Source organism: Camelus bactrianus, chromosome 7 (genome assembly GCF_048773025.1).
Source record: "Camelus bactrianus isolate YW-2024 breed Bactrian camel chromosome 7, ASM4877302v1, whole genome shotgun sequence".
Classification (NCBI taxonomy): Eukaryota; Metazoa; Chordata; class Mammalia; order Artiodactyla; family Camelidae; genus Camelus; species Camelus bactrianus.
This window is the reverse complement of record NC_133545.1, coordinates 365,985-384,428: the sequence shown is the minus strand read 5'-3', so window position 1 is coordinate 384,428 and position 18,444 is coordinate 365,985. Positions and strand designations below refer to the sequence as shown.

The following is an 18,444-nucleotide window of genomic DNA, read 5'->3' as shown; positions in this document are numbered from 1 at the left end:
TCGTGTGCCCAGAACCACGCGTGCTGCTGCTCTGGGCTGGATGGCCGCAGACTCTGAAGCTGAGCGGTGGTTTCAGTTCCCCATCTCTTCCCGTGTCCCTCAGCAACCCTGGAGCCCTGGAAACCGCGTCTGCTGTCCTCCCCGCCACAGGGGTGGAGGTGGGAGGGCGGCAGCACCGAGCACTTGAGGGTCGTGGGCCGTCTGCTGAGGGTGATACCAGCACGTGCAGGACGTGGGGAGGGCACCTGAAGGTGGGCACGGCCGAGGCTGGCATCAGGGACGCCAGCATGGACAAGGCGGTCTTGCAGCGGTCATCCTGAAGGCATGAAGAGACGAAACAGAAGGGAACATGACCATCAGGCACTCAGGCACTCCCAGGGCCCTAGTGACTTCCCAAGAGCCCATTTTTCAAAGTTGCTCTGTAGGAACTGAGCCACCTTCTCAATATGCAAGGGGAAAACTTAAACCCCAGGTAAGTGTCAGGTTTGCTGCTTATGCCCAGGGCTTTATAGGACATTTACTGCCTTGTGTGATACACTAATTTGTGCAAATATTTACTGAGCACCTGCTGTGTATGAGCAGATCCTGGGGCTACGGCAGTAACTAGAACAGACATTCTCTTGCATCAAGGCACTGACTCCTATTTTAAAAACAGTAATGATGAAAGGGGGAAAAAAAACTCTATGCACGTGGTGTCCTGAATATAAAACTCAAGAGAATGAAACTAAGTCAGAGAAAAACTCCTGAATAAGATAATCAGAATCCCTCTAGGAAAACAGCGCATCTTAGGGAGAACCTGCCAACCCCAGTCCAGGGTCCCGCACATTGGAAAGGGCTGTCTCTGAGCCTCGGCTTCTGTGTCTACAAAGTGGGGCGGGGCTGCCGGAGGAGCCGCGGGAGGAAAGCCACTCAGATGGAGGCAGCGGTGAGCGCGCCGGCGCACTCAAACCAGACTCCAAAACAGCATCACAGGCCATCAGAGACAGAGCAACTGGGTGCTCACCCGGGACACGTCTCTGGGTGCTGGGACCCCCGTGAGGGGCGAGAGGCCGGCCGCCCCACAAGGTGCGAGCTGGCTCAGGCCCCGCAGGCGGACTCTGCACAAGCGTGACTGTAGCACGCCCACAGCAGCAAGGCCAGGCTCACCTTGAACACTTTCAGGTACTCGGGCAGCATGGCGGCAAACTTGCTGACAGTGTACACTTCAGCCTCCGTGTTACTCTTCCAGCTCCGGTGAATGCTTCTCCAGAGGATCACCACGACCTCCAACAGGCCCGCCATGCACCCCGCGTCGCTCACGGACAGCGTCTGGTCCAGGGCCTGAGGCAACAACGACCGCGTTGCGGAAGAGTCAACTCAGGACGACTGTTAGGAGAGCACCTTGTTTAAAAGCACATCTCAACTCCAGACCCAGAGCAGAAACGCACAGGACGCAGGGCTACTTTCACGCCGTGAACGACTTTACTTGAGCATCTCCATCACTAAAGGTCAATCTGTTTTGAAAAGCCCACCCAGGAAATAAATTCTAAATTTGCCCTCTGTCCTTTCAATAAGCAGTTTATATGAATTAAAAATCCTCTACAGATTAAAACGTATAAATGACTCTTTAAGGATGTAACACAGCTGAAAAGCAGGCTTTTTTACTATACTTTCTGCTGTGTCAGAAGATGTCAGTCTCACAAGTCCTCAATGTGAGAAGACTGAGGGAGGAGGGCTGTGTCCTTGAATGTGGTCACTGCCGCGACTCAGACACACACAGCTCGGCGGACCACACTGGGGTGGGCCTCGGCCAGCGGCCGCCAGCCCCCGGGGCCGGCAGTCAGAGCCCCTGGCTCTGGAGCCTGCCTGACGGCGCCAGCTCCCACTCAGCCACGGACCTCTTCGGTTTGCTCTGTAATGACAAACCTACTTACACCTTCCAAGCTGACGCTGGCAGTGAGCAGCAGCCACCGTTACGTTCTGAACGTGTGCTTTAGACCACACGTGCGCTCTAGCCCAGTCAGAGCAGGAAGGAGATGCTGAGTGGACGGGAGCACGTGTGTGCACACGCACACACACACACGCACACACTCGCAGACCCCATCCCAGGTGGCCAGACCAGCGCGGGAGCTTCTCTGTGCGGCCAGCACGCAGCACCAGGTTTCAGCAAGAGGGCAAACTGTCTTTTGTTATTTTCTTTGAAAGGCCATTTCCTAATCTACGTGGCTGGACACCAAAGACTACCCCAGATTTCTACTTTAGAGGTACACAAGCCTGAGAGTTAGCTCATAAGCTTAAGATACTGCTTATAAGTAATACGTATCTGAATCTTAAATATTCTTTTTTTGATGTATTAGTCACTTTGGATTCTGAAGAAATAGCAGTTAAACAGTCCCTTTGATAAGTTATGTTTGAAAGATCATTCTAAATAAAGCTAATTCCCAGAAATTCAACCCCAAGATGTTTCCAGTAGAATCTGAGGGCACTGGCGCCCATCTAACTGTAAAATACGGTAACACCCAGACCCAATCCAAGGGTGCTATCCCCAAGTCAAATGAAAATAGAGAAGCTTAAAGTGAAAAATTGGAAAAATGGTGTCACCAATAGTAACTTCTCCTCTGTATTTAACCCTACTCAGAGAAGGACACATGGGAATTCTTCCCCAAAAATTATTTATGATCCTTCAAAATAATTAGTTGAAGTACCAGTACTAAAGGAACAAATGGAAAGTAAGAATTTGGCTAAAGCAACAGCCTGTGCAAGTGACACCACTCTGACTTGCTGTCCTGTCTCACAAGCTCCGGGGGAGAAGCTCCCGTCCCGCCCCGTCCCCGTCCGTCCCCTCCGGTCCCCGTGCCCACGCGTCCCTCCCCACAACACGTCCCCGCCCCCTCCGGTCCCCGTGCCCAGCCCGTCCCTACCCCCGCCGCCCTGCCCCACTCACGCTGGCGTTCTCCTTCTCCCTCTCCTCCTCGTCCTCCCCGCTCTCTCGCAGTGCCCTCCGGATGCAGGCATTCAAGCAGTGGCGAATCACATGAATCAGCTTGGCTACAATGTGTAGGACAAACAGTAACTGATCTATGTGTTTCTTCAATAAGAGCTTCTCTCTCACAGTGAAATTATAACCCCCAGCAGCTGGAGGGAACTGGGCAGGAAGTGCCCTGGCACGTAGTCCCGCGGGCGGGCGGTACCTATGTTGGTGCAGGCTGTGTGCTCGTGCGCGTGCTGGTAGAACCTCCGGGCGGCCGCGTGGTTCATCTGGAGCAGCGCCACGCAGCGCTCACACCACACCTCCTCGGGCTGGTTCACGGGCAGGAAGGAACTGAAGATGAGGCTCACCAGGCGCCGGCAGACGGGCAGGGAGTCCGACTCCAGCCGGACCAGGATGTGCTCCATGGGGCAGATTTTCCAGAACTGTGTGCGAAGCACGAGAAGGAGACAATCAATCCCTCCTGCAACCTTGAAAACATTTTAAGCAACACTCCCAGAGCCTAATAAAAAAGAAACTAATTTCTGTACTCAAGGAAGTTCATTTCAAATGACTATACCAGAATCTGCGCCTCTTGTGAAGAGAAATCAGAATAAACCCGTATTTTAAAAGCACTCAGCACGAGGCTGCTGGGGCTTAATTGTAATCCCTTAGAACCACGCTCGACGTACAGCGGACTCTCAAAGGACAGCCATCAGTCTCATAATTTTAAATTTCCTAGAACACCGCAATTTTTGGTCCATTACTATGAAAAGTGAATTTAAACACTTACAGCAGATTTGGCACAGGAAGGAAGCTCAGGCGAGCGCCTCGTTTCCACTTGGACACAGAGGCCTCAGCCCTGAGCACCGGGCGCACGCCTGGTCACCCTCCCACCCTCTCCGCCTCAGGCCTCCTCTGGCCACCTGACAGCTGCTGCCCGCCGTTGTCCTGCCGCCCCTCAGCTCAGAAGCGTCAGAGCTGGCCACGCCCACAGGAAAGGGCCAAACTTCTCAACAAGAAATTCAAGACAAAGGGAAAATGACCCAGAATAACAGTAAGAAAACATGTTTTAATGGTGAAGCATTCAAACCATGTCTCCGTCACTTGTACAAATACACTCAACACGGCCCTCATCTGTCCGAGGGGACGGCACCACTGGCGTGGGTCCCTCCAGGCCCTGGCCCTAGCGACCAACCCTTGGCCAGGGCCTTCTGGCTCTTTCTCATCAGCACTGAGGCATCTTCATGTCGCTTCAAGCCTCACACAACATGTCATCCCCCACCTCCCCCAGCCCCATCCTCACTCCCACCTGCGCACAGCTCACCCGCATTCAGCCTTCCATGCCCAGGTCACAAGGACCTTGTGCTGCAAATCCTGACAGACACACTCTGCCTCCGCCGGGAGGGGACGTCTGAGCATCTGACACTACCACCGTTCCCCCAGACATTCCTGGGACACCTCCACCCACACACTTCCTGGTATTTCTCAGTAACTAACCCCAAACCTCACAGCAAACACTTCTATCACGCACACTCTCCCACTGGGGATGCAAACAGAGCCCCAGCTTCCAACAGCAAGAGCCCCCCGAGGCAGGTGTTTCCAGGGAGAAGCCAACTCCTCCAGCACCGCCGGCTGAGGCCTGGAGGTGAGATGAGACCCCGCGCCAGAGTCTGGTGGAGAAACACGAGCACCAGCCCGCTCTGCCCTCTGCCCGGCCCCCTCCTGCCCATGCCAGCCATCCAGGTGGGCTGCGAGTGTGAGCACGCCGAGTGGAACCCAGGCAGCACCCAGCGCAGCTGTGGGTGACAAACATTTCCTGAAAGGCTCATGTCTCCGTTCAGCCATGCCTGGGATCTGAGACCATGGCTCTGCTCGGCTGCACCGCTTCAGCACCGGGGCGGATGGGAGCAGACACGGAGGGAGGGGTGCGGAGACCCCTCCAGCTCCCGAGCCGGCCACAGCCCCTCAGCATGTCACCACTCCTCCCCAAGCGAGTAGGTCAGAGCAGGCCTGCAGCCACGCCCTCAGCTGCACATCCACTGGGGCCGCCCAGCAACACAGATCCCAAGAGGGAAACGGAGGCGGCGCTCACGGGGGGCTTCCAGGCCTCAAGACCTCACGGAGCTCAAACCTGCCCGAGACAAACACACCCAGGAAACACCCAGGTCAGCACAGCGGCCCGGCCACAGGGCAGCACTGAAAAGAGGTCTTCCACGTGGAAAAGGCTGGCTCCGGAGCCCTCACGGAGGCCCAACCGTCCTGAAAGGGAACAGTGGTCGGCACCTTCACCAAGCGCCAAGGCCCAGGGGCGGTTCTCGCAACGGACTCTTCCCGCAAGGCTGCCTTTCGAGAAACCCCCTCAACATTAGCCTGTTCTTCTTTGATAACACTTTTTCTAAAATAAAATGCAGAACGGCTCTGATTAGTTCAGGGTTCTGATTTCTTTTGTTTCAATTACCTGAGGTTTTATTTTATCCAAACATATTACCCACAGATTGATATCAACAGCAGACAAGAATATAAACACATTGCTAACTGGTGTTTCATTTCCAATGTTAAGAATAATTGCATATCAAGAAATCCAAAGAAGAAAAAAATAAAAGAAACCCAAAGATTTTTTTCTTTTTAATTATGAAGTTTCAACATTAGTAGCTGTTGATTTGGCCTAAATCTTAGCTATAAAATACGAAAAATGTAGAATTTCAAAACGAACAGCAAGCAACTTGAAATTGCTAGCACTGGCAATGAAAACTATAAATAGAAGCCTAATTAGCCAAGCTGCTAACTGCTCCTCGGCCACAGGACGCACTCTTATTTAATCAGCGGTAAACATCCACACCGGGCCTTCGTGGTCCCTCTGCGCACAGCCCTGCCCGGGCTCAGGGAGGAAGCAGAGGACAGCTCTCGCCCTCATCCCGCCCTCGCAGCAGCAGGCGGAGACTGGAACGCAAGCACTGCCAGTGCCGGCCAGTGCCGGCCGGCAGCCTGTCATTCCAGCCTGGTGGGGCCAGCAGCCCCCTCCCGACAGCTGCCCTCCGCAGGCCTGCCAACCTCTGACCTGCGTTTTCCAGGGAACTCAGCTCGTGCGCCCAGCACCCTTCCCAGAGGTCTCTGAGCTAAATCACTCTCTGCCTTGCTTCTGCAAGCAAAGGACCAGATGAAAGAAGCCCCCGGTGAAAACATGATGCCTTCCTTCCCTGCTCCTGCCGTCCCTGAACCCCAGACTCCCCAGTCACAGGCCTTTCTCCAGGTCCCACCTGGCCCCCCTTCTCCTAGACAGACCCGTAAACTGAAAACAACTGCTCTCTCCACTTTCTCACGAGCTGTCACCCAGTCATCCTCTGCAAACAGAGGTCCACTTCACACAAGACACGAGGCCAAATTTCACCTTCAGATTCAGAACTACACCTTCAAAAGGCTGTTACAACAAATGCAGTCAAACTGCAGCAGCATTTTTGTTGAAACTGACATGCAGATTCTGCACTTTACATGGAAACACAAAGGACCGAAACCACCGACACCTCTGCGACAGCACAGAGGGCAGCGCCTGGGCGGTGCGGCCCGAGAGCACAGCGGGATGCGCCGCTGGGCTTCTGCAGAGAGCGGGGCCCGGGCAGAGTAATGAAGTTAAGAACCCTATAAGTGACATTTTTAGCCAAAAGCCAAACAGAACCAGAGTTAAGGGTGTCCCTTCGGCAATTTGCACTCCCCCAAAACGCACATCCCAGCAAGCGACCCCCCTTCCTTCTGTGGAATGGGGAGGCACGCATCTATATTCAGTATTTTTTTCAAGTAGTGTTTTCAGTGCTTATTGTGTGCCAAGCATTTAAATATTTCAACGAGAACTTTTATGCACATGATAAAAATAAAATTTAGGGCTGGGGCCGCTTTCACAAGGAAAACACCGACAAAGCAAGTGACACTTGACGGGACAAACAAGTGTAGAACGAGCCAGACATCGGTCAGCACACAGGGTGGCACCAAAACCCTCAAGGTCAGAACTGCTCTGCCTTTTTGTCGATGACCACGACACCTCCTTACTTCACGCCTTACTAGAAAGCTCCCGTTCACGGTACCTTGGCAGCCCGCACAGCCTTCACCTTCAGCAACAGGTCAGCGAAAGCCACCCTCACTTTCTCCGAATTGTCATGGAGACTGTATTTCACTGCTGGCAAAAGCTGTTCTAATAATGGGTGGCTTAATTTGTTGTCCAGAACGATCGGCAGACACTACAAGAAAGGAGAAAGATAAACAGTTCAAAATTAGAACATTAGCAAGAAAAAGTTAAGAAAATTCAGTTCAGAAAACATTCAGTTCCATCTTCACTAAAACTAGTGAAATAAACACACCTCAAGAAAACAGCGCTCCCCTGAAAGTTTCATGGAAGAAGCACACTTTGAATGAATTAATGTAGTTTCAATGCCTGATCATCAGTTCACCCACTGTTTCATTCAAACAAGGCTGAAGCAGTTATAAAATCATTCTTCAGTGCTTCCTCTGAGTGAAATTTTAAAGGATTTTAGAGTTGAAAGGAGCAGGAGGACCCCAGTGGAGTGGCCGCAAAGCTGAGCCCCAGGGTTCTTGTATGGTTTCCTAACAGCCCACAGATCCCTGGGTTTCCTGCTTCGAGGGGCGCAGAACCCCAACGCCTGTCAGACCCGCACTCCGCACGGCGGTGCCCGCACCAGAGGCCCAAGCTCAGACCAGCCCCCACGTCTGAAGAGCTGACCTGCTCCACCACTGTCTCTCTCCAGTTATTAGGAAAAAGGATATATTTTTAAGAGACCTATTTTAAAGATCATGTTGAAATATTTACAGATGTGCTGATATAATATCCTGGATTTGGGGGGCAGGTAATAGCTCAGTGGTAGAGTGTGTACCTAGCATGCACAAGGTCCTGGGTTCAATCCCCAGGACCTCCATAAAAATACATAAATAAATAAATAAACCTAATATCCTGGATTTGCTTCAAAGTAATTACACGTGGGGGACGGCGGGAGGGGCGGCAGGGGAAACAAGCCTGTACGTGTCCTGGTAAGTGTGGAAACAGGGCAGCGGAGAAAGAACGCTTCTGTAAGGTTCTTATTAAAGTGCATCCACTAAACCAAAAAGTCCATTTCAATGTACAATAACGTTAAAAAGTTTTAAATACAAGCAGCTCCTATTCTAAATGCTGTTTCCCCACTCCCCACACTCACTACAAACGAGTATCATTTCAAGGAGACATCTTTTTGAAAAGCTCCCTGTGGCCAGACGACAAGAACGTCAGCAGAGCCGTGCTGATGGGGCAGGAGCGTGTGGTCCGGACTGTACTCCCACAAACAGCACTGCTTGTGGAACTGCCATCTCACCTTAAAGACAGAGCAGCGCACGTCAGCGGAGCTCGTGTCGAAGGCCAGCTCCGCCGTGACCTTCTTGAGGAGGTCGACCAGGATGGCGGCGGGCATCGCCTCCCAGTACTTGGAGGTGATTTTACAGACACCCAGGATCCCTGTGGAGCGGACCATCGGGGAAGGGTCCTCTAAAAGGCTCTAAAGTGAGAGAGGGAAACAGGCTTAGTAATCCCACGTGTCTGCTCCTTGCCGGTCTCTGCGCCAGCACAACAGCCCTCACCACCTGCGCGATGTTGCCAGCTGAAGAGTTTCCCACAGGCTCAGGGCCTCTGAGTACATCACCTCCAGAGCTGAGTGTTCCAAGCGGACAGTCCAGGCACATGGTGCCTCATCTGCCCAGCCCGTCTGCCGGCCTCCACTGAGCAGGCCCTGATCACACATGGGACACGCAGGGCCTCCCACCCTGCCAGTCCTGGGAGACACAGCCTGGGTAACACCCTCCAACTTCGAAAGTGCTGCAATGCACCAAACAAAATAATTCTTCGTGTGATGGATTAACCCAGGCAGCGGCTGCCAGTGGTGCTGGCACAGAGGTAAGACGGTACACAGCCCCGGGGTGTAGCTCACAACCACCACCAAGAACCTAGCGTGACCAACAAGCCACACAGAAACACGACTCTGTTCAGCTCTGAATTTAGCCACCAGCTTACAGGAAACACAAAGGGCAGAGGAACATACTAACATCAAACAGGGACAGGTTCTGTAAAACCCAGACTGTCACTGAAATGCCACTAAAAAAACGACCTGAAGGAATCACCAGTCATCTTGTGACAATGGTCGGATCATGCTTATCTTTTAGGGACACCTCCACTACCTACAGAAGTGTCACATGGCGCAGACTCGCTTCTAAACAGGGACGGAGACACACGGGCGGGGCAAGCAGCGCCAGGCACATGGGCCTCAACGCATGAAACTCTCCAGGTCAAAGTTTAAGAACAAAAAACAGTTCTGACTCCACAGTGAGCCCAGAGAAGGCCGAGGTAGGATGAGTGAGCGCTTCTGCTCTCCCCGACATCCGCCCACAATGACAGGGTGGCCGCAGGGAGGGCGGAGCGTCAAGACGGGCATCGCGAGGCTGCAGAGTCGGGCCAGCCGGGACCTGGGGCCAGGCCTCCGTGGACATGGGCGTTCAGGGATGAATGATCTGCCTGAAAGAGTTCTCAAAACAGACCAGGAGCACAGAAGGATCGGCAATCACCCCAAACCTCCAGCAGGAAAGCAGGAAGAGGAGGGCACCAGGCAGCCGGAAAGGAACCCCCTTCCCCCAACAGGGGTCCCAGGCCGCCGGCTCCCTGCGCGGGACCCGAGGGCGCCCTGTGCGCTGATGCAAAAGCAGGCCCAGGTGGCCAGGCTGGCAGCAGCCTCCTGCAGATGGGCCCTGCACTCACACAAGTGCTGCCTCTCGACCCCGACCCTTCGTTCAGAGACAAGGATGGAAAAGTGAAGATGACGGGTCACTTGAGAAAAGCAAATAGCAAGGAAACGACATTAAAAATTAAAATGAAAAACTGAAGAGAACCTTAGAAACTCACAGGTTTTGTAAGTTTTGTTTTCTATGAATTACTTCCAATATTACCCTTCCGAAACAATTCTGGGTAATCACCTTACAACGTACAGTCTCCCAAGTTTGGGGTCTGCATCTGTGTTTCCAGGCAGCCACGCAGCCGCCAACGTGATGGGGCTTACCCTGCAGGCCGTTTCTGCAAGGGGACACCCTGACCGAGCGGCCGCGCGCGCGCACACGCACACGCACACACAGACACACACACCACACACACAGGGGGTGCCGGCCTTCCCTTCAGCACTGCCCCACTCCTTCAGCTCAGGAAGCTGGCAGCGCAGGGCAACCCCACTTTTGCCTGAGGACCTTCCCTCCTCACAAGACCCGCTCCCACCACCTCGGGCCCTGACGCAGGGTCAGGAACCCAACCTGAGGCCAAATCCGGCCCACGCCCATCTCTGTGGTCTTCATTTCTAAATGGTTGGAAAAGATTGGAAGAATAATAGTTTGTGACACAGAAACATGATGTGAAATTCAAATTTCGCCATCTACTCCTCTCTGTGCAGCGCGGGCAGGTGGGACAGCTGCGACCATGGGGCCCACACACCTAAAATCTCCATTATCTGGCCCTTTGCAAAGACAGCTCCTGCTCGTAACTATTACTGTTATTAACTCAACTACTATATTGCACTGCCTCCTAAAAGGAGTTAGGAACAAACAGACACCGGAAAGAAGAAAAGAAACATACTATTAAGGAAACTTCCTTTCTCTAAGATTCAGACCCACAGACTGGATTTCATGGTAAGGCAGCTAGAAAAAATCAAATGATAGAAACATCCTTAAAGTTTCAGAAACCCTCAATGCTAGAAAATAATACCAAATATTTTGGCAGTCCTGGAATAAAAAAGATATTTTGCATACAAAATTCTCCACTTGGCCAAACTATAAATCAATGTCACAGAAAAGTACAGAACATGTCGGATTCAACAGTCAGAGGCCTCTGCCTCCCTGCAGCAAAGCAAAGCCAGACGCTCGCCCAGCAATTACCGTCACCGGCCAAGACCCCGACATTTATTTCACTCCCAAAAGCGATTCAAGGCTTTCACAGGATACGCTGCTCACACACGAGCCTTTCCCTAGAAATCTGTCTTCACCCTAAACAGGACTCAGAGCTCAAACTCTGTTATTGCTGTTTTTGATTTTTAAAATAGTCTTTTAAAAAAATCTGTTTTGAATTTATTTAAATAAACCTCATGCAGGTTAGTCTGAACACAGATAGCTCTGTTACAGGGCACCCCATGCGACAGCTCTGCAGTTCATGTATTTTAACGCTCCTTTGGGCAGCAAATGACCACTGCCATCTTAGTGCTAGGGACTGAGCTAAGCACTTTATATACAATTTTTCACTGAAACCTTGTCACAATCCTGTATAATATTATTCCCACCTTTAAAGAAGAAACAGGTGTAGAGAGAGGTGAAGTAATGTGACAGAGATCAGACTCATTAAATTGGAGCTGGGGTTCAGAACAAGCACGTGACTCCCCGCTCCCAATCCCTCAGCACACGCCTCCGCACAGCCACTGGCAACACCGCTCGCGAGTGCTCCACTCGGGCCAGGCCCACTGCCTGCCTCCCCAGAGACATCCGTCCCTGACCCCCCAGGGTCCCTGCAGGGGCTTTCAGATGCACACGCGTGTGGGTGAGGCCCACCCGGCAGACACTGAGGACTACTGGCCCTAGGCGGTGCGGCCCCTGCGTGTGCGGGTGGGTGTTTATAGACGTGCGTGAGTGCACCTGCATGCGAAGAGGTGAGCGGACACGCGCTCAGTACACTGTTATTTCCACGTTCTGCAAGTCTGAGATTTTTCACAGTGAGAAACAGAAGGAGCGTCTGAGGAGCGCCGCGGGGAACATCCTCGTTTGCCATCGCTTCCTGCGAGATGTTCCTCTGCGAACCACGACAACGCAGTTTCTCGGTGGGGGTCAGGGAGCTCTGCAACCGCTCGGGGCAGTGCGGGAGTTAAGACCCCCCAGCATCTCTGCCAGCTCACTGGGCGCGACCACCCTCTTCACCACTGCTCCCGCCAGGGGACGGTTCACAACACCCCTCACATCCGCACATCTCGTGTGGAGATCAGGCAGCTGAAAACAATCAACTGCAAAAGGCATTACTTGCCAGTTTGCCTTAAAACATAACCAGCGTTAGCTCACTGACACTGCCCTACAACCTTCTGGTGGCCAGAACTGCCACCCTCAATTCACAGACAAAGTGCCCGAAGCCCCACAGCTATTAAACGAGGGATGGACTCAAGCCGGGGTCTGTCTTCACCACCCTGTTCTGCTGCCTCTCTGCCGGGGACAGGAGTACCTTTAAGATGCTGGAAACCACAGACAGTAGTAGACAGACGCTCCAGAGGAGACTGAGAGGAATAGAAAGGACACTCTGGGCCCACCTGCATAGGAGACAGTGGCAGAGCACAGGTCTCCTGCAAGAGCGTGTCCTCTGAGGGCAGCACGGCCCAGCTCAGGGGCGGCCAGGACGCACGCCAGGCCCTGCAGAGCTGCGGCCTAAGGAGCTCGACCACGTGAGACACGTACATACAGTTCTTCAAACTGTTTCTGAATCTCGCTGTCCATTTCGATGGCACTGAAGCTTGGATCCCTAATGGGAAATGCTTCAACGAACAGCAGCGCAGCGTTGCACCGGACTTCCGAGTTTCTGGCCTGCAGTGATGAAAGCAAGTTCCAGCATCCAGAGAGGCCCCTCAGAGCCTTCCGTGTGCGGCTCCTGAAGGACCACCGCCAGTATCTCAACACAGACGCACTTGCAAATTAAAGACAACCGTACACAAACTAAACGAACTGTGAGACCCTCCGTAAGGGAGGTGCGCCCCGAGCTCGACGTCGACAGACACGAGAGGACGCCTCCTTGCGTCACAGCCCACCTTGTGTTGTCAGGAGCAGTGACCATCCCACTCCCAGCCTGGAGCTCCCTGCGTTAAAACTGCCCGTGAGTCCCCCTAACGCCTCCCTAGAGTGCTGACATTCTGTCCCTGGCCACCAGCAGGCGGTCCTGAGGACGGGGTGGCCCACGCAGCTCTGCAGACCCCCAGCGTCTCTGCCAGCTCACTGGGCAAGACCGCCCTCCTCACAGCTGTGCTGCAGCGCTCAGCCAACCCAGGCTCCCACTCAAGAAATGCTTTTAACAGAAGAATAAATTATTCATCCAAACTTTCCTAACACTCCCGGCCTCGAGTCTTATTTTTACTGCCTTACTGCAACTGAGTCAGAGCGTGTTAACGTCAGCAGCGTGGCCGGCGCTCCAGGCGCGGCAGGCCAAGCGGCGCACCTTCAGTCCTCTCCAAAGGACAGGCCTGTACAGCCTGTGAAGCATCTCCTCCGCCCCCTGCCGCGCTTCCTTCTGGTGGTGGAAGTAGCTCAGCACCTAGAGTTGAGAGAAGAAGAACAGAACGGTGATGTTGGTGTTTCCAAAAAAGCATTTAAGATCCACTCTGCAGAAACCCAGGGAGCGTGGGCTGCACCTGGGCTTCACCGGCCTCAGCAGGTCTCTTCTGACGGGAGTCACAGGGGAGAGGCATCCTGACAGCACTGAACACGGCTCACCAGGCAAAGGAATCCACGGCAGAAAGAGGTCACTGGCTTTGGGTTCCAGTTTCCACTCTTTTACCAACAGCCAGGAAACCTCATGAAAAGTCACTGGCACCTCTGACCAACAGGGTAAAGTGGAAAACGGAACAGCCTGAGTGGCTTCTACAGGGCACTCTGGTTCTCAAGCGCTCTGGCTCCAACCATCCGCTGTTCTGAGAGCCTACACCGGACACCCAAAAGGTACACAGTCAGCGCTCCACACCCAGTTCTGCATCTGCGGGTTTAACCAAGCACAGGCACAAAGTACTCGGGAAGAAAATCCACGAAGCTCCAAGGCAACTCCAGTCTGCTGCTTGCTGGTCACTATCTGCACAGCATTCACGAGGTCTCAGGGATCGTAAGTAATCCAGTGGCAGCCTAAGTACACAAGAGGGCCTGGAGCAGCCGTGGATTTGGTGGCCAGCCCCGCAGGCACCCAGGGATGGCTGTATCCCAGCAGCGCCGCTCGTGGGGCTCCTTCCCAGGGAGAGCCCCACGCAGATGTCAAGCTCGCCCACAGCTCAGGCACAATCAGGAAACGGGCTGCTCTCAGCTTCCCGCCTGTGCTCTTTTCCACTCCCTTCCTAACCAGCCAGACTCTTCCTGCAGCTCTTCACAGAACCCTGCCCCCAACAACCTGCCTGTCTTCCTTAACTCACAACTCCTGAAGCTAAAATTACATTACAGAAAAATGGAAAAATTTTTAAATTAGGCTATAAAACAACAGAACACACTTTAGGTGAACTTGAATCAACTTTACCCTGAAAGTCGGGGGATTACTTTTTCTGACTTAATTTTTTTATTTACAAGATTTTATATGGTGCTAAGTGATATGAATCTATAATTTTGTGTGTGTACAATATTAATTCGATATCAATGGTATTCACAGAAAGCTTGTCAAACCGCTTTGAGATATAAGTAGCAGCGGGTTTTAGCACATTCAGAGTTGTGTAATCATTACTATCTAATTTCAGAAGACTTTCATTAACAATGTGGGGACTTTTTATTTTCAAATGACTTCTAAGGCACCTGCTAAAACCTTTCACCATATCAATAAAATGATTTATAACGTAAATTTGATGTTTATCAAAAAAAGGATCTGAAGAAACTATAACGTGTTATAAGCAGTGAGAACATTACTTGGAGTCCAGGAATACATTTCATTTGAAAAGTGAAACCTGATATTCTTCCTTTCAATTCTTTCTGTGCATTTTTCCATAAATTTAACAAATGATTATATCTATATTTATAATATCCTAATTACTCACACTACCACAACAGAAAACCAGATATGAAAAACGTCTTTAGTCATTTGGGACCAGGAGTAAAGCAACTATGTCACAAACTTGTACAGTTGAATACGACACGATTCCTTATGGCTAAACAGTATCTGAAACACCAAACTGACCTACAGCTCAAGGAAGCACTCTGGGATTGTGTGTGTGTGTGTGTGTGTGTGTGTGTGTGTGTGTGTGTGTGTGTGTGTATGTGTCTGTGCGTATGTGTCTGTGTGTGTGCTGGGGGGTGGAGCAATTGAATATATTTATCTCTGGGTTCTTCATCTTTGGAAGATGCAAAGTAAATAGTAACGTAAAAGAAATGCTTCCTGTCCACGCAAACTCCGTATAATTAGTATGCCTGCATCCCACCAATAACAGCGACCTCACTGCACGAAACAGCAGCGAGGCTGCCTCTACTCCCTCAGCTTCCTGACACACAGCTGGCTGCCAAGACAGCAAACAGGCGTCGCTGGGGGATCTGGACACTGACCGATAGAGACAAGATGGCCTGTCTTCCTGCAAGGTTACTGTGACCATCAGACCGCATCGGTGTGACAGGGTCACTCTGACAGCAAAGCCTGGTTTACTCAGACCAAGTGCGACACAGGACACGTCCACACCCAGATTCTGAGAGGACCTTTCAAAGACAAAATCTTAGAAGAGAAACCATCGAAACATTTCATCCATTTGGTATGCAGGATACCACAATGGAAATGTAATGTATGAGAATAAATAATAAAAATAATCTCAAATAAAAAGGAACCCTCCTACACTGCTGGTGGGAATGTAGTTTGGTGCAGCCACTGTGGAAAAAACAGCATGGAGATTCCTCAAAAAACTAAAAATACAGTTACCATATGATCCAGCAATCCCACTCCTGGGCATATATCTAGAGAAAACTCTAGCACCACTATTTACAATAGCCAAGTGGAAGCAACCTAAATGTCCATTGACAGATGATTGGATAAAGAAGCTGTGGTATATTTATACGATGGAATACTACTCAGCCATAAAAAAGAATGAAGTAATGCCATTTGCAGCAACATGGATGAACTGAGAGACTGTCATTCTAAGTGAAGTAAGCCAGAAAAGAAAGAAAATTACTATATATCACTTACATATGGAATCTAAAAAAAGTGATACAAACAAATTTATTTACAAAACAGAGACAGATTTAGACATAGAAAACAAACTTGTGGTTACCAGGGGGAAAGGGTGGGGGGCGGAGGTATAAACTGGGAGTTTGGGATTTGCAGGCACACACCACTATACAGAAAATAGATAAACAGCAAGGTCCTACTGTGCAGCACAGGGGACTACATCCAATACCTCATAATAGCCTACAATGAAGAAGAACATGAAAAGGAGTGTGTACACATGTGGATACGGATGACTGAATCACTGTGCTACACAACAGAAATTACACTGTAAACTGACTACTTCAATTAAAAAAGACTCAAATATCCTCTTTTTTGAAAAACATGGTAGTGGCAGTTAGGGAGTGATGAGTCTGGACATTTTTATGCCAGAGAATTTAATGAAAGATTTTGTGAACAAAATTCTGATGTCGTAACAGTAGCCACACCTTTGCTTTCCTACTGTAAACTCTGGAGGCAGGGTAAAACTCCCAGATTCCAAATATCAAGATCCTAAGAAATGCCTTTAACTGATGCCTGTGAAAGTGTAGCAACATTTCACAAAAACAATTATCTAAAAACAAACAAGATGAGGCGTGACTTCTGAAAATGCTGACAGGTCAGGCTCACCTCGCGCACTCTGGGGTGCACCGGAGAACTCCGAGGCAGGTGGATCCCGTGGTACATGAAGTCCTGGATGCAGTCATTCTCGATGGCCTGGAGTGAAAACCCAGTGTGAGAGCTTGGGGGGCGCCAGCACACGTGGGTGGGGAAGACAGTCTGACCTGTTCACCTTCTGCGTCGTGAGGGAAAGGGCCTGGGTCCTTGCACCAGAGCGCTCCCGCTTTAACCCCACACCTTTAGAACTCCTTCCGCTGTCACATACCAAAGAGCAGCTATCTTATTGGATGAAACATCTAATCCGCGCTAAACAGAGGGCAAGCCTCCCCTGACCCCTGGAGCCAGCTCCAGCCAGTCAGACAGAGCGCGGGGGCCGAGAGAGGCGGGGTCCCCCTCTCTGCGCCATCCTGCTAATCTGGAAAACTACATCTGTGCAAGCATCCCTGCAGAGCTAACATTGAGCTACTGCTAAGGCGCGGCCAGGATTCCAAACTGACTGAAACACAGCCTTCCAGGGCTGCCGCAGAGGGGCGGGGCAGGGATGGGACATGGGCGCCAGGACCCAGGAGGTCTGGTCTGTTCTCCTGCACACTGCCCCACACCCAGGACTCCATGGCTTCAGGGAAGGATGTAGGAAACCGTGCTGTCAATATTTACCTCTTCTCCACTATCTTTGAAACAATCTCACCCACCTGAAGCTGCCAGTAAATCTCAGCATCACTGCACGTAGAAACCTGAGTCTGACTTGTGGTGACAAGGAGAAACCAACACCACCAGGCAAGTGTCCGGGCCACGGGGTTGACACCGAGAGCCAGCCGCCAGAACCGCGGGGCTGACACCAAGAGCCAGCCACCAGAACAAGGGCGCCCTGCAGGGCAGTGGCCTGGGTCTCCCAGCATGTCAGTGGCAGAGTTTTTTAAAATAGAAGAGGGAGGAGCGCTCTGAGAGATTTAAATGATGTAACAAGCAAGTGCCATTGGGAGAACGGTTAGATTCCGATTCCAAAAAAACTATAAGAAGACATTTTTGAAACAAAGCTGAGAAATTTATTTTTTTAAACTTCCGGCCACTTTTATGAGAAATTCAAATATGTTAACTTTGGTAAGTATGATCCTGGCACTGTACAACCACCCTTCCCAGAGACACGTGCTCCAGGACACAGACAGGGGATGCCAAGTCTGGCCCTTGCTCTAAATGCTGGCGGGGCGGCGGGAGGAGAGGGAAGGGAGCAAGCCTGTGAAGCACAAGCTGCTGGTGCTAATCTGGGGCAGACCTAGTCAGTTAAGGTTTCAACTACAAACGCCCAGTTTTAAACCACTACTGAAGAACAGGGGGATGAACTCCTCTCTGGGAACAAGTTTCATGCAGCAATAAAGCAGTGCAAAGAACTGCAGAACAAAGTCCTTGTTTTGCCCTTTCGCCCCAAATCATACATTGTAAACCTATTTCAGCAGTTGTCGATGGGGGATACAAGTGACAGCGCTTTCTCTCTAAGGGCAAAGTCAGTGAAACCCCGGCAAGTCTAACCCAAGCTTCCGCTGGCCAGGAGAGCACAGCGGATGGAAACAGACTCCAAACGTCAGGGGGCTGCCCCTCCTCCGCCTCCCCACCTGCCCGTCCGGGCCTGTTCCCAAAGGAAAGACCCCTTTTGACTCAGAGTACAGACTGTACTCTCAGAAGGAAAGAAAACACATCTAACAACCTAGGATGAGAAAAACACAAGGGAATATCAGACAAGGACACTCTCTTTTAATTTTTTTCCAAAAGGGTCTGTGAATCTTTACCTGTGGTTGTGAATTGCACAGTCAGAATGCAGGTGCACACAGTTACTAAAGGTTAGCCATATTCACACAAACATCTTTAAATTCTCAAACCATGTCGCTAAAGAGGTGGCTTGAGGTTGCCAAGGAGCCCT

The 18,444-nt window shown here is 51.3% G+C and overlaps 1 protein-coding gene across 3 annotated transcripts in view; it reads right to left on the bottom strand.

The window, feature by feature from the left end:
- Positions 1-18,444, bottom strand: part of NCAPG2 (non-SMC condensin II complex subunit G2) — a 49,039-nt gene that overhangs the window by 15,394 nt on the left and 15,201 nt on the right. For all 3 annotated transcript variants that reach the window (XM_074366629.1, XM_074366630.1, XM_074366631.1), the window contains 9 exons: positions 16,539-16,625; positions 13,194-13,289; positions 12,443-12,568; positions 8,302-8,481; positions 7,027-7,179; positions 3,171-3,393; positions 2,924-3,027; positions 1,147-1,320; positions 246-316 (listed from right to left, as the gene is read on the bottom strand). In XM_074366629.1, coding sequence (XP_074222730.1) covers positions 246-316; positions 1,147-1,320; positions 2,924-3,027; positions 3,171-3,393; positions 7,027-7,179; positions 8,302-8,481; positions 12,443-12,568; positions 13,194-13,289; positions 16,539-16,625 — 1,214 coding nt within the window. The remainder of the gene's footprint in view (positions 1-245; positions 317-1,146; positions 1,321-2,923; positions 3,028-3,170; positions 3,394-7,026; positions 7,180-8,301; positions 8,482-12,442; positions 12,569-13,193; positions 13,290-16,538; positions 16,626-18,444) is intronic.